A 17,471-nucleotide genomic window follows, 5' to 3' on the forward strand; every position below is an offset into this window, starting at 1 on the left:
ATGATTTATCTTTGGGACACTGTGAAGAGCGATGAAGCCGTCAAGCAGTAATAATAAAGTGTATACAGCGTGTATATAGAGAGAAGGTAAAGATTTACGTTTGGCTCCTGCAGGGACGGGAGGTAGAGTTGGCGGGACCTGCGGGTCCCTGTAGGTCTCCAGGTGGTTTGGAGCGTAGTTTGCTAACGGAGCCGCTGCTGACGAGTGCTCTTCTATCCACTCTGTGCAGGCAAAATCACACACAGACACACACACACACCCACACACATCATCAACACAAGCTCAGCACAAAAGGTGTATTTACATGCCACACACATGCACACATTGAAACACTGAACAGCAACGCACGTATAGACACACAGAGCTCAGAGCACAGACTGTACATACTTGCCATTGACTTTTATGCCTCAGCTGTAATTAGCTCCTCATTTACATCAGCTTCTACTCGTCTTATTTGTGAGTGTCGTAATGTAAAAAATATATATGTAAAACAGTTTAAATTGTATAACATTGCAGGCTAAGGCAGGGGTTTTCAAAGTCTGGCACTGTGGGCCTGCCCTCAGACAAAATCGAGAAAACTGCGCCTGTATGTCCAGAGGTTTTCAACACAGGGCAAACATCTGGATATGGATGGACAGAGGAGAGTGTCAGTATGTCAGGAATATAAGTAGCAAACATTATGAGGCCATAGTAGCGTCAAAAAAAAATATTGATAATGCAACATGTAAAAAATAATATTAATGGATGTCATCACTTTAATTATTCTTGTCTTACTTCCATGTGGGGGATGATATGGCTCCAAATTTTAAAACAACAGTTCCCATAATTTAAGGGCATTGGGGGATGTAAAGAGGAAGTATGATGTTGCCTTGGATTCAAAGAGTGTGGACTACGACTTGAGCTTCAGTTTTTTAGCTTTTATTTGTAATTACATTTTGGCATATTAGCACCATTAAAACTTGTCCTGTTTGCAGTGTACCCATAGATGAACAGACTACTGTGACACTGAAGAAAAGCAAAAATGTGATCATTCCTAGGCATGTTCAGGAGTTATATAAAGCATCTTTTTTTCTTTGATTTATACAGAGATTTATGGATATTTATTCCAGGATAATGATATATATGTGACATATAAAGAAAAGAGTAAGTCGCACCGAATCTAAGAATGTGTTTTCATATTTGACGTCTGCATCATGGCTCTGAGAAGAAGTCAATTTTTTGACATAAATTGCAGCAATTGGGCGCTGAGTGTTTTTAAAGTACCTTAATTGCCTTGATGAGCTGCGTGTCACAGCCGCCGCAGCTTCAACTCCTGACTGTGTTGATGAATGGGCCAAATCACAGGGCCAAACTACAATAACTAACTTCCCGTTGTCAGAGCACCAGCATGCACCTGTCTCTTTCACCTCAAATAGTGTCTTCATGTCTCTTTCCCCTCCCTGGACCCCTGGGGAGGCATGCCTCACCGTTTGAAAACCTCTGGGCTAAAGTAAAAATCTTTCGTTGGCTTTTCATGATAAAGCAAATTAAATGATCAAATACAGAATGATATACAGCATATATGAATTTAAATCACATAAATTAAAACCTACACACCAAAGACGACACCAGGGATTCAGCCAGCTGTATTTTAGCAAAACTTTGCCCCTATTAGAATCAAAATTTGCATTTATCGAAACCAGTGTTTTTTTTCGTCTTGTATTGACAGGAGCTGAAGTCAGGTCACAAAGGAAAGAAGGATAACAGACTGGCCAAAACCCGGGAGAGCACTGGACGAACTAGAAGGACATGACACTCACAGACATGAAGAAAGAAAGAAATGGTGCCGTGCCAGGGCAGGAAACGAACCTCGAATATACCGCTCACCTTCTGGAGGCTGCGGCTGCTGCTGCTCCAGGATTTTCCGACGCCGCGCCTCCACCACGGGGTTCTCGTACTGGGTCTTCCTGTTTATATGACTGAGACAGTGAGAGAGAAGAAACGAGATTATAAGGTAAAGATTTATTACGAGGAAAAGAGGAAATACCAGTTACAAATAACAGTATGTAAAAGCTCATCAAATGTGCTCTTATCTATTTGAAGGTTCAGCGTCAGAGGCTCTTTAAAGGACCAGTTCACTCAAACTCAAAAAAAATCATATTTTTCCTCTTGCCTGTAGTGCTGTTTATAAATCTAGATTTTGGTGAGTTGTGTCGGAGATATCAGCTGTAGAGATGTCTGCCTTCTCTCAGATATAATGGAAATAGGTGGCACTCAAAGCATTAACAGAAATAATTTGGAAAAACTCAACAGCAATGTCTCTTTCCAGAAATCATGACCTGGTTACTCAAGATAATCCACAGACCTTGTTGTGAGCAGTTTCATGTAGGAACTACTTTCTTTCTACTAAAATACACCCGCTAACCGCATCACTGTGCAGAACGAAGCATGTGTCTACCGCTAGCTCACCTAGCACCACTAAGCTAGCTAACATTACAGCTCATTCGCAGTAATGGACGCAACTGTGTGGTGATTTGAAATAGTTCCTATACAAAACTGCTCACAACAAGGTCTGTGGATTATCTTGAGTAATCAGGTCATGATTTCTGCAAAGAGACATTGATGTTGAGTTTTTCAAATGTAATTTCCTTTACACTTTGAGCACCACAAGCCGAATGCCATCTAGTTCCAGTATATTGGACAGAAGTCAAACATCTCTACGGCTAAAATCTCCAACATTCTGCAACTCACACCAAAACAATTTAGATCTACAAATAGCCCAACAGGTAAGAGGACGAATATGTGTTTTTCATTTTTGGGTGAACTGTCCCTTTAATTTGGTCAAATTGGGTCAGTAAGGTGATCAACTTACTCTACATAGTACACTCCGTACACTGGGTCTTCTATCCTTTCCCATCCTGGGGGCAGCTCTGGAATACAGAAGACACACAACATTGAACACAGAATGATACGTCCACCTCTGTCATTAGCAGAGCTAAGTGAGATGGTGTGATTAGGTCGACTCCATAACATTTAGCATAGCAAACATAGCTATTAAACTGCAGTTACAGTAGATTTAGTATAAAACTGGACTGGAGCACATCCCCCTGTCTTATCTAATGTCTGTGACTTGTTTTTAATATTTTTCTTCACAGTTCAATTTGTTGTGTTGGTAAACATGGTTTATCAGGACGTGCTTTCTTTATGGCTCTGCATTTGCTGTTTTGAGTTCTCCCATAAATGCCAAAATGGGATCAATTGCCACGAAAAAATAAAACTAAATAACCAAAGACTTGTACCACCATAAAACTTAATTATTTGAAACCATTTTCATTTTGAAAACAACTATTTCTGACTTACTGTATTTCTTAAATTTCAGCTGTGGTTACTCCTCTCAGCTCAACATTGCCTCACTCTGTGAACACTCCTGCACGTTGTACACACACACCTAACCACACTCCATGGGAACAGGCGGACAGATGAGGCCTATTAAACTGACACATCCCCATTAAGATGTTGGCATCTCAGTCCACTTCCTCCTCACCGTATTTGATTTCAGACAAAGACATTACCTCCTTGCATTACTGTGGGCTTCTCCCAAGTCCAGTAAACACTTTTATAAGAGACTGGATTTCACAATCAATAATCACAGACTGTCTGCATCTGAGCAGCCGGCAATAATAAAGGCTCACAGCCAGACGTTCAAGGCCTTGTTTGAGGCTAAGCTATGTTCCATTATAGGTTTGTTTGTGCTACCTGCAGCTGGGAGGAGAATCAACAGCTGAGCCATTTGCCAGTCTGTAAAGCAACTCCAAGTACGTATATCAATCTCAGCCTAACGTATAGGACTTTTCCACTGGCACTTTTGGCCACGTCGAGTCAAGCCATGCTGCTTTGATTGCGTTTACACTATCACTTTAAACGTGCCAAGTTGTGCCAAGTCGAGATGGATCATCTCTGGAGTCGGATCAAAGCCCAGCCACCTCTTTGTCTCAGTCTTTCAAGCAGTAAGCAGCAGATGCTAAGCAAAATCAGACCAGCAATATAACCAAGTAGTATGGAAACGTTTACAGTCAAACGACACCTGCATTCAATCCACTTTATACAAAATGTATTTGTATGGTTTTGATCCCAGCCAGTCACTGCAAGCGTTCTTTAATAATTTAATGTGACGTGTGATTAACGCACTACCACAGCACCTACAAACAGAGGTGGGACCAAGTAATTGTTTTGCAAGTCACAAGTAAGTCTCAAGTGTTTTCACTCAAGTCTAAAGTCAAGACTGACAAGTCCTTAACTCTGAGTTTGGAGACCAGACCAAGTCATAATGCACCTTTCAGTAAATGTTATGTCAATTTAACAGCAGAGTAATAATATATTAAATTTATAAAAATCAGGAATGCTTTTTAAAGTGTTTGTTGGAAGTTGCTGCATTACTGTTTGTAATTTTTGAACTGCATGTTTTGCGTACTGTAATTCATTATATGTTCACTGCATAACTTTTGTGTGCAAGCTAAATTATCTTTGGTGTCATTTTTTTCCCACTGGCGCTCAGTAACATAATGTTAGTGCTTAATGGTTCTCTCCTGCAACTTGACTGGACACTGTCAGATTGGTTCAAACAAAGTGTATCTGGAGAATTAACTGTCAACTTGCTGGAAATGAATATCAGCTGATTCAATTCTTGACACACTTTTTAAACATACTTTGTAATCTTTGGACTTTGGGGAAGGTATCAATTATTTTTAAAGTCAAAAGGCTCAAACGTCACTGGCATTTAAATCAAAGTAGAGTCACAAGTCTTTTTTGATTTTGTTAAGTCGAGTCTAAAGTTATCAAGCTTGCCATGTGAATCAACTCCACACTCCTGCCTACAACCCATACAGTCTGTGGTGTGGTGAAGCTGAGCGCAGTGTATCTGACAGAGTTGGCAGGTCACTGTGCCGAGATGCCACCAAAACATTTGAAAGTATGGCTCTACTACATGTCTGTGGTGTCTGGGGGCATTTTACGCAGCTGAATGCTTTCATTTACATGTTGGGTATCGAATGAAGTAAAAAGTATTAAATGAAGTACTCTGTTGGTGCTGGCATCACTTTAAGGTGCTGGTACTGTAATTATTTTTAAATGATACCCAGCCTTAATGCACAGTGCAGTAACAGCAAACAGCGTCAAGAGACAGCTGCTTTTAAATGTCATCCACTAAAGACAAGCATGCTATCAGTTAAAGACACTCCTTCAGGTGGGTTGGAGAGGCTGCTGTATGGAGATGCAAATCGCTGTCGTCCTGGGCTGTTGCACCGAGCCAGGCCAGCACATGAATATGAAAAAGGGTTAACCGTTAAACTATGCGCATATAACTCCTGTAATTCATGCCATGAACCATAACTAGCAGAACACTGTATTCTCCACATCAAAAGCAAATTGAATGATCCAGAAGTCCCAAACGACACAACCTTTGGATACGGATACTAGAGTTAAGGGCAGAACTATGATCAACAACATATGACAAAACCAGGATATGTCACAGCTGTACATGTGAGGGAAATAATACTGTGAGGCTCCATTATAGGCTTAAATTCTAGGGGGAAACATTTGGAGAGCGGAGAAGGAAATGTAATAAAACCAACAGCCAGCAGGATTTAAGTCAAATTTGTCAAAGACACAAGAACAACTTAGCATGGTTAGGTTTATATCAGATGGTTTAACTTGCCATTTCTAAACGACTCATCGATGTTCTGCAGGAATTTAGAGAATTATGCCATCTATTATGCTAGTAAACATGTACAGATTTGTTTACATCTACAGTTTCAGCAAAAGGTTGTGTGTGTCCTTGAGGTCTAAGAAACATATTGAATCCACTGCTGACTCTTCTTTTGTTCTTATGAAACCTGATTGTTTATATTAGCCTGTAGTCTTCTCCTCTTTTTCCAGTCGTACTTTTATTATGGCACATTACTGCCACCAACTTTCAATATGCACTGCTGCTCTCTGTAGCTGGCACAAGCATCCATCACGTCACCCCTCTGCTTGTAGCATGCAGAGCGCGAGCTGGTAGAGCACAAAATACAAACATCATAGCATTGCTATGCAGCGCCACTCGTGGCCAAATGCTCCTTGAATTACTTTTTTTTTCCAGCCTCAAAAATCTCTGAATAATTCAGAAGCTTCGATTTTAATCAACACAAACACATGAAATCATGTCATCACGTTTAGCGCAGCATTTCAGAAATGGTTACATTTCAAAGAAGTATAGGTCATAGCTGTGTCATATGATAAAAATCCTCAGTAAAAATCTTACCTAGATCAGTCTCCAGCTCTTCCGTATGTATCCCTTCTTCTCCAAAATGGAAGCAGGATGAAACAAAGAAAACAAAATGAAGAATAGAAAAGGGGATGGATAGCAGAGAAGAGGTGGGCAGGGGATGGAGGAATCCAGAGCAAATAGAGAATGAAGTGACAGTCCAGAGAAAAGCAAATAGGAAACAAAAACCCCTTAGTTTCAGAACTTATACAAACAGGTTAAAACACATGAATAAACCTGAGCACTGTAGTGAAGTGTCACTTTATGTTTCACCACTTGATGGTGCAATTTTGCAATCTGTGTTCTGATATCTGAACTCCTCAACCGGAATTTATCAAACATTTTGTTGCTATTTGGGAAATGTGTCTCAGCTTCTTATGTAATAATACTTGTGAAAGAACACAAGAGCAACTATTTAACATACGGCAAATATAGGACTCTCAACAAATCTTGTGTTTTATAAATACACTGCTGGGAAATTAACGATGTCACCACTCAGTAAACAAGAGGAGCACAATGTATGAGACCTCACACACCACTTATGACGCCTAAAGCACTATGCAGAAGTGTGAACGTATGCTTTTATTGTGTAAAGTAGCAACTTACCATCATCATCACACTCTTCCAGAGGCCTGGAGGCTTTGTCTCTACACCGAGGATCCAGCCATGATGTGGTCTTTGTGTTGTGGCTGCGAGGAGACAAACAAGACAACAGAATAATTCAACACAGGCCGTCAGACAGACATATAAAAGCACAGCAGGGGTGCACGAGTGCATCAATAAGAATTAGAAAGTAAACCGCGTCAGCAAGTTTACAGAGGACAGAAGGCGCCTGCTGCAAAGAGAAATGAGAATAACAGAGCAACAAAGGCAGGATATCAACAACAAACGACCCGACTTTCCCCTCTATTGTTAAACAAGTACATAATGTTAAATCAGTGATAGCAGAAATGAACATACAAGCTCTGAAAAGACACAGCCATGTCCGGGTGTTGTGCCTTTGCCGTGCTGCGGAGAGGACAGAGAGGTGGAGGTAGTCAGGTGATCAGGATGTGATCTCCTTTAGAGATCGGGACATGCAGGGGATTAACAGGAAAGCAGTGGCACCCAGGGGGCTGGGCAGGTTGGCTGGGGAGGCCTAAAAACCAAATCATGGGGGAAGACAAGCCACTGGACGAACAACAGGGATAATTGTGCAGGTAAAATACAGAAAAAAACAACTACAGCATGAGCTACGGTGAGAAATGATCAGACAGTGCAGAGAGTGTGCTGCAGCAGCTCAAACTGTAAAATGTTGCAGGTTGTTGATACGTACTCTATGAAGTAAAGCTCTCCACTCTCCGTGTAGGCCATCTCCCAGTTCTCAGGCAGCGGTCCCAGCGGGTCTTCTGGAGAGACCTGCGGTTCTGCGAGGGTCTGCTGCCCACTTTCTGCTGTGGAGGTGGCCGCATTGTTCAGACCACAGGATGGAGCATTATCACGTGCGGGGTACGGCCGGAGGATGCCGCCGCGGCTCTCGTCCTGGTCGTTAGGGTTGCCTGTGCACAACAAAGGAGAGGGGAAGAGACTACGCACTAAAGATCCTGGGTAACACAACGAGCACAACACGGAACAACAACAACAACAACAAAAAAGAACAAAAAAAAAACAGTTTATGTCTTGTGCATGCAGGAAAAGAACAGATGAAATAAGCAGACATGCTCACGTTGGATACTCTTATGCACATATTTAACTGTAAAGGTCCAGTGTGTAGGATTTAGTGGCATCTCGCCTTGAAGTTGCAGAGCTGAAACTTCTCCCATGTGCCAAGCGTGTAGGAGAACTACAGCTGATGATGCAAGAATACAAACTAACCTATCTGGGGTCAGTGGCCCCTTTTACACTGCCTCTTCAAGGCGGAAATCTCACACTGATATGCTGCCTCCTCGTTCGATCGTGGAATGGGGGGACAGAGTTGTCTCGTCTTTAAGCCGACATCAGAGGTAGTAACAGTGCTGAAATGACGTCTATGTAAAAGGGCAGCCGGCAGGATGGGGTCATGGGTGGCACAGATGCGATTTGTTTTGTGTGCAACCCACCATGGGAGATTTAAAGAGCAGGTGCTAGCAGTTAGCAGCTAACTCAAAGATGAAGAGCTGCAGCTGAAAATGTCCACACATTGAGAAAACAGTGAGGTCCAGGAACTGCGTACGCTGCGCACTCCCATCACACCTCTTTTGCTGTCATGTCTGTGATGCCAAGATGCTGTCTAAAATCACACAGTTGAGGGTCATGTCTGTGTAAAATTGCAAAGGTGGTATAAAGAAAGGACTTCTTAGTGGCCCTATAGTGCGATCGCTGTGTAGGAAGGGTTATTGTTTGGTGTGTCTGTTCTGGGCTACTGCAGAACAACATGGTGGGAAAAAGGACCAGCTCCTTGTTTCCACCGAACAGTACGGTACGGTACACTTCAGTTGGGTACGCCCTTTTTTCCGTTTCCACTGTGATAAGTTGTGGATAGTACCAATGGAACTGTTCTGTACCATCCCCATTTTTGGTCCCCCCTCTGTTGGGGTACCTAGCACACAGATCTGGTACTAAAAAGGATGTTTTGCTGCCTCTTGCAGCAGCTGAAGTCGGAGAAAAAAATAACTTAATTGACTGGGCCAACTGCGGTGGAAACGCTAGGGTCTAGGTACCACGTCTGAAGGGTTACTTTTGGTTCCAAAGGTACTATACCGAAAGTGTTTGGTGGAAATGGGGCTTAAGGTAACAAAAACACAATGTTACTTATTTTCAGGTTATTAAGTTGTCTACCTTTAAAAATTGTACACAATTTCTGTCAATAAACACTCCTAAATCCCACACACTGGATGTTTAATTACAATAAACTCACAACACTTTTCCTTCCCCCTATCTTCAGTTTGGCTCCCACCCAATTCTAGTGTACTGAAAGGGCCCCAGGAATATGCTAATTCTTTCAGCAACAGTCTTTCCCAAACTGTTCCTGACCCCCACCCTGTTTTACCTCTCCACCCATAAGCCTCTTTCTCCTAAAGCTAGCCATCCCCAACCCCCATTCCCACTCGCTCCCCAGTTCTGGCCCAGTGTCCTCCACCATTTCCGTGGGCCTTTCAGGATTTGATCAAATGCTAATTCAACACTCTGGCAGCCTGGCAGGGGGACACAGAGAGGGCATAGTTTCACAGCATCAAGAGAGAAAAAAGAAACCATCTCCTGCACTCAAAGAACAAGACAGAGCTTTAAGGAGAGAGGAGAACACTGATGCTTTGGGGAAGAAATCTCATATTGTCACCTGTTTGCTTTTTATACATATATTATTGATTTACATGCAGATGACAGTTCTGCTGTTTTGATAAATATCTGGCTGCAAACACTGTCATCACCTGAGGCAGATATATTTACACTTGATGACAATGTACAAATGCCACAGGGAGTTAAATGAGCAAAAGCAAGAAAGTGGGAAAAAGCAATATACAGTGAGGAAAGGATGTGAGGCCTGCAGCATGGAGAGCAAATGAGTGCAGCCTGTAATCTACTTATTCCCCCACTACACCCCTCCTCACAGGCAGATGGCAGTGTTTGGAGGCTCACAGAAAAAGGAATCAGCATCACAAAGACATGATGTAACCGCCAGACACACAGCACCGTACAACAGGGGAGAGGATCATAAACATACACACATTATCTCTCTCCTTCTGTATTGCTAATCTCGGGCACACACATGTACACACAGACACTCCTAAACAAGCATCCACTCGACACGGCACAGATGGAGACTACTACTACTACTACACACACACACATAAAGAGAGCTGCAGATGCAGGAACTTCAAGAGGCTGGAGAGGTGCAGCGACACCCTCACCTGTAAAACTGTTGTTCATTTCCGTGGCCTGGTCGTCATCGTCGTCGTCAGCAGGCACTACTCGGGCGTTTTGCATGTCATTGTAGGACTTGGTGCGCTTTGGGGTGGACTGCTGGGAGCCTGCATCACTGAGAATCACTGTCCCACTGATGGGCTGCCTTGGCGGCTTAGGGGTCCCATAATAGTTACCTAGGCAACAAGAAGGACATTAGCATGCTTGAGAGAGACACAGAAGGAGAAACCAAGACAGAGAGAGGAAGCCGGGGATAAAAACAGGCAGAGCGTGGGGACAGAAAGGTAGCAGGCAGAGGATCTATGAAACCTCCTAATCTTACACTGAGAGGGAGAGACATAAAGCTGGATCACCATGTGACCACGAATGGTGGTAATAAGCAGCTGGTGGGAAAGAAGAACAGTTCTAGTTTGTGTTCTAAGGCTGCAGAGCTGTATTGTCTCTGGACTCTGAGAGAATACTGAGCAAAAACAATGGACCACCTCACAACAGCCTGCTTGTTTTAGCAGCTTCGTCTGACTGAAACTGTTGTTGTCAGTGATGCTAACAAAGAATCCATCAAGTTGTATCCATATATTATTTGTAAATATGAGAGAAAGAGCAACCCTGGTTGCCATGGGTTTGGAGGCATACCACGTAAGGGCAACATTAAAGAAACAGTTCAACATTTGGGAAAATTCATTTACATGCTTTCTTGCAGAGAGTAAGCTGAGGAGACTGAAACCACTTTTATATATGTCAGTTATATACGAAACTGAAGCAACCAGTTAGCATAGCCTAGCATAAAGACTGGAATCAGCTAACAATCTGCATCTACCAGCTCCTCTAATGTTCACTATTATATTTCATTTGTTTAATCTGCACAAAAATAAAAGTGTATAATCAACAGTTTGCCATTTTATGGGGGTTATGAGACTGTTACTTGGGTTTCCTGGCAAAAACATGACAGGTCAATACTACTGTCATGTCTGTCTATTAATTTAAGGCTACAGGTAGCAGCTGATTAGCTTAAGGCCCATTTATGCTCAACGTTAAATACGGATCTGGATACGGACGGAGCCTTCTGTCCGTGCTCCGCGTTCATTTCGTCCGTATTTCTGCACGTTTCCATAAAGCTTACGGATACGGGCCAAACGGAGCAGTACCACCGGGAACCGTGGAGGCAGTGTTGCTGTCAATAACAATGGCGGAACTTTTTCGCCTGAAACGCTGAAAATAAAATAAAAGAGGGAGACAGGTTTTTCCTATTTCATCTTATTTTGTTATATTTCTCCCTCTCCCCTCTCTGGGAGCGTCCGATCTCCCGCCGCCCGCTCCCGTCTCAAAGACGGAGGCCCCGCACATACTCCCGAGGCTTGGGTCTCCCTCTCCGCGGAGCCCCCCCGCCCTCCCGGCTCCACTCCGCTCTGCTCCCAGGGCTGACCCTCGCGCCCTCCGACTGGGATCCCTCTGTTTTTGTCTTTTATGCAAGAGGTACATTATCAATATCTCCTCCACAGTCGCCATGTTTGTTTTTGAGTTTGTTGTTGTCATAAACTTTTGACTCTGGGCTGCCCCCTGGTGGATATATTGGTTAACATCCATGCCAACATAAAGGACGCATGGAAGTATGTGGGCAGTGACGGTAACATCGTTTGAAACGGACGTATACATTTTCGTACGTAAAGGGAGCATAAATGTGCCTTTAGTTAGGCATTAATGCTGTCAACAGGGGGAAACAGCGAGCAAGTCTCCATGAACAAACAAGATGCACACTGCGTTCCCTACAAACTATTTTCATATTGGTGTCCTTTTGTTGTTGGTAATCTTTATGATTATTTTGCTAATATAAACAATTCCTATTCCTAGAATTACTATCTATTCTGCTGGTCATCAGTCACTTAAACACACTGTCATCCGTCATTGCAGCTTCTGTCAGCTGTCAATGAGCTGTCATCTGCTTGCGGCTCAATCGATGTGACGTATCTTCCGCTGCAGAGAGGACTGTGGGTCAGAATAGGCAGAACAGCATGCTGGCAGCAAAATCTGACCGGATGCAGTAGAACATCCTGGGGCTGGTTGCATAAAACTTTGCATAGATTCATAGCTGAAATTGTGTGTATGCACAAAGGCAGAAACGTGAATACACATTGTTTTAGTGAAATTTATAAAACCGTGCATACACCTGATCCTGTTTTGTAAATCTCGATTATTGTGGTGCTGGGCGCAAATCCAAGAGCTTAATTTCCACACCCACAGTTTGCCATGAATGGATGTATTAAACATATGTTTACATATCGATACTTCTGCCCCTTCACCACTCATTAGACCTGTCCGTGAAGAATAATGTGAAGAAAGCGCAATTTCACATCAGTGGGGTTCTCCAGTAGTGCAGGAGCAGCTGTTATTACACATGACTGTGGATATTTGTAGCATCCATATCACTAATTTATCACCTTTCTGCAAACCGTCATCGTGGTAGAAGCTCAGTCATCATTATTATTAAACATCAGAAGGATAATCAATTATTCATTCATAGCGCTCGCACTGAAACTGACTTCACAAAGTGCTTCACGGATAACAATAAATGATCTTTAACAGGGAGATGATTTCCGTCTTTCAACTTATATTAAATTTGCTCCTTTTTGTATCAGCTGCAACTATCGCAGCTAAAACTGTGTGTATGCCTGGTCCGTTTGTGTGTGGGAAAAGCTGTGTGTACACATTATTTATGCATCTGGCCCCTGGTATTTTTGGCACACTGCATTTGACATACTTTGTATAAGGACATACTAAATCTGGCATACTAAATAGTATGGTAGTATGGGTATTGGAATGCACAGATGATGAGCCAGGCTAGTTGTTACCCCACCATTACACTTTTTATTCTATGCTAAGCTAAATGCCCTCTAGCTGTAATTTCATACTGACAGTACAGACATGAAAGAGGTCTAGTCGTCTGTCTCTGAGCAAGAAAGCAAATAACTGCCAAACTGTTCCTTTAACAGTTTGAACTCATTCATAGATGCTGTCGCATGTCATCTCCCCTCATTTCCTGTCAGCTCTCTGCCGGATACTGGCAAATAAAATCTCTCAAAAAAACTCAGTGAACCTGTGATGGAAATTACAAGAGGGTCCATCATAATCAAAAATGTTTCTATAAAACCATCTATCCATAAAACTGCAGAGTTACTTATGAATCAATAATCCTGTCGTCCTGTGGTTGTCTGGACGGCCACAGACTCCTGTGGACAGGTATTTGACATTGTCTGCGTGAAAGGGAGAAACGTGCCAACACAGAGCAGACCCGGTGCCAAGCAGATTAATGTCGTAACATTCTCTCCCAGCCCCGTGCACACAATCACACACCAACACACACACACACGTTAGACATCTCCCTGCCTAACACACAGGCTCAAAGACAAACACACAATGCACAAACACACATCCACCCCCACACATGTTTGCGCACACAGGTTTGTGTCGGTACGAGACTTAGCACTGCACAACACTGTCCTAATCAGAGTGAGAGGGGCAGATGTGGAGTGACCTGCTGTCTCCTGGATGCATCTCCCCCCATCATGCACGGTCTGATTGGAATCAACTGAGTGCACAGTCTTACAGCCCGTCCGCATGTAGGGAAATATAAATCAATGCTACGCTCATTGTATCTGTGGAGAACCAGGACACCTGCGCTACTACCAGAAGTCACGTGTGAGTGTCAGTTGTGATCATCCTCCTCACCTTCATATGTTCCTATTTCCAGTAGTGTGCCACTATCCTCAAGTTCTAGGAAGTCCTCCACAGACAGGAAGTTGTAATCCACCCCTGGGACCTCTCCGTCTCGAGGGGGGCGGGTCGTACCTAAGGACAGGAAGAAACAAAGTTAAGGTGGCTGCTGATAACCTGTTAACATTCAGGCAATGTTGTTTACAGCTGATCAAGAGGTGAAATCATCTTTTTCCTCCTGGCACAACAGCATGTTCGATATACTCGAATAAGCCTATCGTTAGAGCTAAGATGCAGTCAACACCCCATCATTCATTCAGCTTTTTTTGAGATGATGACCGGCTACGGCGAAGCAGTAAATGAGAGAGTTCTGAAATCAAGAGGGTGTGATTGTAATTCAGTGCGGTGATTGGAAGACTGGTGAGTGGCTGCGAATATTATGTCAGGAAATTAAATCGAGGCTCTGCATCTCTCTGCCTCTTGGGAAAGTGCCGCCTGCTAAGTAGGAAGATAAAATAAAGGTCACCTTAAGGAATAGTCCTGACTCTGTTATCAATCCATCAATTTCTTCACGGTGAGACTGGAATTGTAAAATGCACCGGCATAATAGTATTATAGTCACTTTACTTAAGCTGTTATTGATTTTAAAAGCTGCATTGTCCCTGTTACGACTGCAATGCTGAGCAGCTACACATGCAGCATTCTTAGGTGTTGTTAGGTTTAACTGTAGGACAATAAAAGCTTTTCATTTCGAGGCAATATAAACCAGGACTGATTGCTTTGTGTGAAAACAAAGTGAAACACAATATTTTACATTACACTGAAAGAATTTGACTTTCAATCAATGCTTTGGTGTCAAATTCTGTTATAAAGGTAAACTGACATTAAAATTTCCCTTGCTGGTCTCACTGCCCTGAGACTGATCCCCTACTGGAGTTAATGATTAGTGGTCTGCGGTGTTTTTACTTTGTAGTGGGAACACTCAGTAGGAGGAAGCTGACACCAGACAATGGAGACAGAGGCTATTGTGTCTCTGTCTTAACAGAAAGAAGATGAGATGACAGGCCAGATGGTTGACGGAAGTTGTTACCCATCTGTGGTCAGGACAGGAGTGTATTCATGCATATATACATATATACAGACGGGTACAATGTACTCTCGCATCCCTTTTAAGTGGGACAGACTCCAGTGTAATGCATGCAGCAGAGAAGCATTGTGGGAAAGATGCAGTGCTTCTTACTGGGTCTCAGCGATGGCACACAACTACCATACAGCCAGAGTGCAGCCAGGTTAGCAGCTCTGTGAGGCTGTACATACAGGGTGTAAAGCTGGGCCTTGAGCTAAATGCTAACACATCTTAGCACACAAACTACAGCTGAGGATGATGGGAATGTCATTAGTTTTGCAGGTCTTTGGTCATAAGTTGTAGGGCTGCCTCCGAAACATTTCAGTCATCAGTTGGAGAGCCCTCAGTCGACTGAGATTCTTTGAGTCAAGCTGTTGTTTTATCGGTCAGTGTGCAGTGTACTTCTTGGGTCTTTTCGGCCCCCCAGATTTAGCTGCAGAGTGAGCGCACCTTGCTTCAATACAACTCTCAGGTACAGATATCTGTGGACCCTGACCCAGGGTAGGTAGGACTGAGAGTTAGAGGCAGCTGCCCAGAGGAAGAGAAGCTCCAAGATGACATCATCCTCTGCCTTCTGCTTAAAACTAGCAAATTAACAACTCACAGCAACTTAATACAATAAACTGTCTGTCTTTTGTTTGACATCAAGTGTCGGCAAAAAATTCAGCGCAATTCAGGGTTCCTATGGTCATGGAAAACCTCGGAAAGTCATGGAATTTCACAGTCACCTTTCCCAGGCCTGGAAAAGTCATGGAATTTTGTTGTGCGTAACGAAATTGTTATTGGTAGGTACTCTTCCGTGGATAACCTTCCACATAATCTAACATAATGACAAATTTCTGTTTTGAAGATGTTAACATAACATAGCTCTAATATTCATCAATGTGTGATGTTTTGTTTACCATTAAGAACGTTTCGTCATTTTCTCCCAGCGTTGCGTCTCCCCTTCCATGTATGCCAGCTAACTGGAATTATACTTGAATCTGAGATGTTCTAAGAGCACCGGACAAACAGGGCAAGAATTTTTTTATCATGGGCCCTTGAAAAATCATGGAAAAGTTTTAAAATTGTGTCCTGAAAATGTGAAGGAACATTGACATTTTCAGTTACGTTCAATTTAGTTTTATTTATAAAGCGCAATATTACAAAATACAGTTTGCAAATTTCCAATTCAGTGTTAGCATAGTTGGCACACATTAGCTTGAAGCACCAACTTTGCTTGTTAACTGTACTACGTGACCATCACTGTTACCCTGAACGTCCTGCTGATCCCATTCAAACTCTAAAATTCTATTTGGGGAGAAAGGGAAGGAATATTCATATTAAACAGCCAAATACAATTGGGCTGACATATTTCTAAGTTAGATACAGCCCTAATAAACTGAAGTAGTAAATTAATTTTTACTTTTAATTTTGACCTGATGATGACACTAGATGAGAACTAAGAGCATCATCAAAGTGATTAAAATTCCCCCTCAGCTGACATGAATATCTGTACCAAGTTTAGGGCAATCCATACAATAGCTGTCGACAGATTTCAGTCAGAATCACAAATGTCAACCTGCTGAATCACCAAAGTTATTTGGATTCAGTCTTGGATTCAATGGATCATAAACGTCTGTACAAAATTCTGCCAGTCCATCAAGTAGATGCTCAGATATTTCACAGGTGCTGCGCTGCAGGTAAAGTCAGGGGATCACCAAAGTCACTGGGGCTCATCCTCCACCATGGATATGTACACCAGATTTCAGTCTGTATAATATATGTTGAGATATATCAGTAAAAGCCAAAAATGCCAACTTTAGCAACAACTGTAGCCTTTGAGAAAAAGTCCAGGGATCAGCAAAGACATTATGGATCATTGTATGAGGAACATACCTGTACAAAATGACATCTCAATCTGTCCATTAGTTGTTTAGATATTTCACTGGTGAACACTAATTATAATCCCTATATCCATAACACTATCATGGCTAAAAACTGGTTATCACTTTATAAAAGCAGAAACTACAGATTATCACTCTTCAACCACTTTAATACAATCACATGTTCTATTATGGCCGAGTGAGCTCAAAGCTCATGTTTGACTCAAGACTCTTTGTTGCTCGAGTATTTACCTGAGCCTCTCCAATATGCAGGTTCACACTCTACATCCCTCAGGGTACATCCAGCCCACAAACACTTGATAATAAGCAGGCCTTTACTGCTTAGTCCTACACCTGCACTGCACTGCAAAGGCAGACACTGATTCTCTTTATCGCTTTTCTTCCTGCCATTTTGAAAATGATTCTCAAGATGAATTGATAAAGGAGGAGGCGATTCAGTCGTCAAGACGTAGCGCTCAGAATGTGCGCCACAAAAGAGTAAAACATGATATATCATCTAACTGACCGTTTACAGAAGCAGCACACAAGCCAAGTGCTGTTTTGTATTCGCCTCAGTGGATCAGGATGAGATGAAAGTGAAGTTGTCTGG

The 17,471-nt window shown here is 42.6% G+C and overlaps 1 protein-coding gene across 17 annotated transcripts in view; it reads right to left on the reverse strand.

Moving 5' to 3' along the window:
• The window catches only part of LOC117258460 (membrane-associated guanylate kinase, WW and PDZ domain-containing protein 1-like), a 144,932-nt gene that overhangs the window by 38,946 nt on the left and 88,515 nt on the right, over positions 1–17,471 (reverse strand). For 5 of the 17 annotated variants that reach the window (XM_033629402.2, XM_033629395.2, XM_033629391.2 and 2 more), the window contains 9 exons: positions 13,886–14,005; positions 10,150–10,338; positions 7,599–7,866; positions 7,244–7,291; positions 6,890–6,972; positions 6,281–6,319; positions 2,852–2,909; positions 1,849–1,958; positions 99–221 (listed from right to left, as the gene is read on the reverse strand). In XM_033629402.2, the coding sequence (XP_033485293.2) occupies positions 99–221; positions 1,849–1,958; positions 2,852–2,909; positions 6,281–6,319; positions 6,890–6,972; positions 7,244–7,291; positions 7,599–7,866; positions 10,150–10,338; positions 13,886–14,005 (1,038 nt within the window). The remainder of the gene's footprint in view (positions 1–98; positions 222–1,848; positions 1,959–2,851; positions 2,910–6,280; positions 6,320–6,889; positions 6,973–7,243; positions 7,292–7,598; positions 7,867–10,149; positions 10,339–13,885; positions 14,006–17,471) is intronic. The other 12 variants (XM_033629396.2, XM_078169945.1, XM_033629398.2 and 9 more) reach the window with 9 other exon arrangements.

This window comes from Epinephelus lanceolatus, chromosome 8, assembly GCF_041903045.1.
Source record: "Epinephelus lanceolatus isolate andai-2023 chromosome 8, ASM4190304v1, whole genome shotgun sequence".
Taxonomy (NCBI): domain Eukaryota; kingdom Metazoa; phylum Chordata; class Actinopteri; order Perciformes; family Serranidae; genus Epinephelus; species Epinephelus lanceolatus.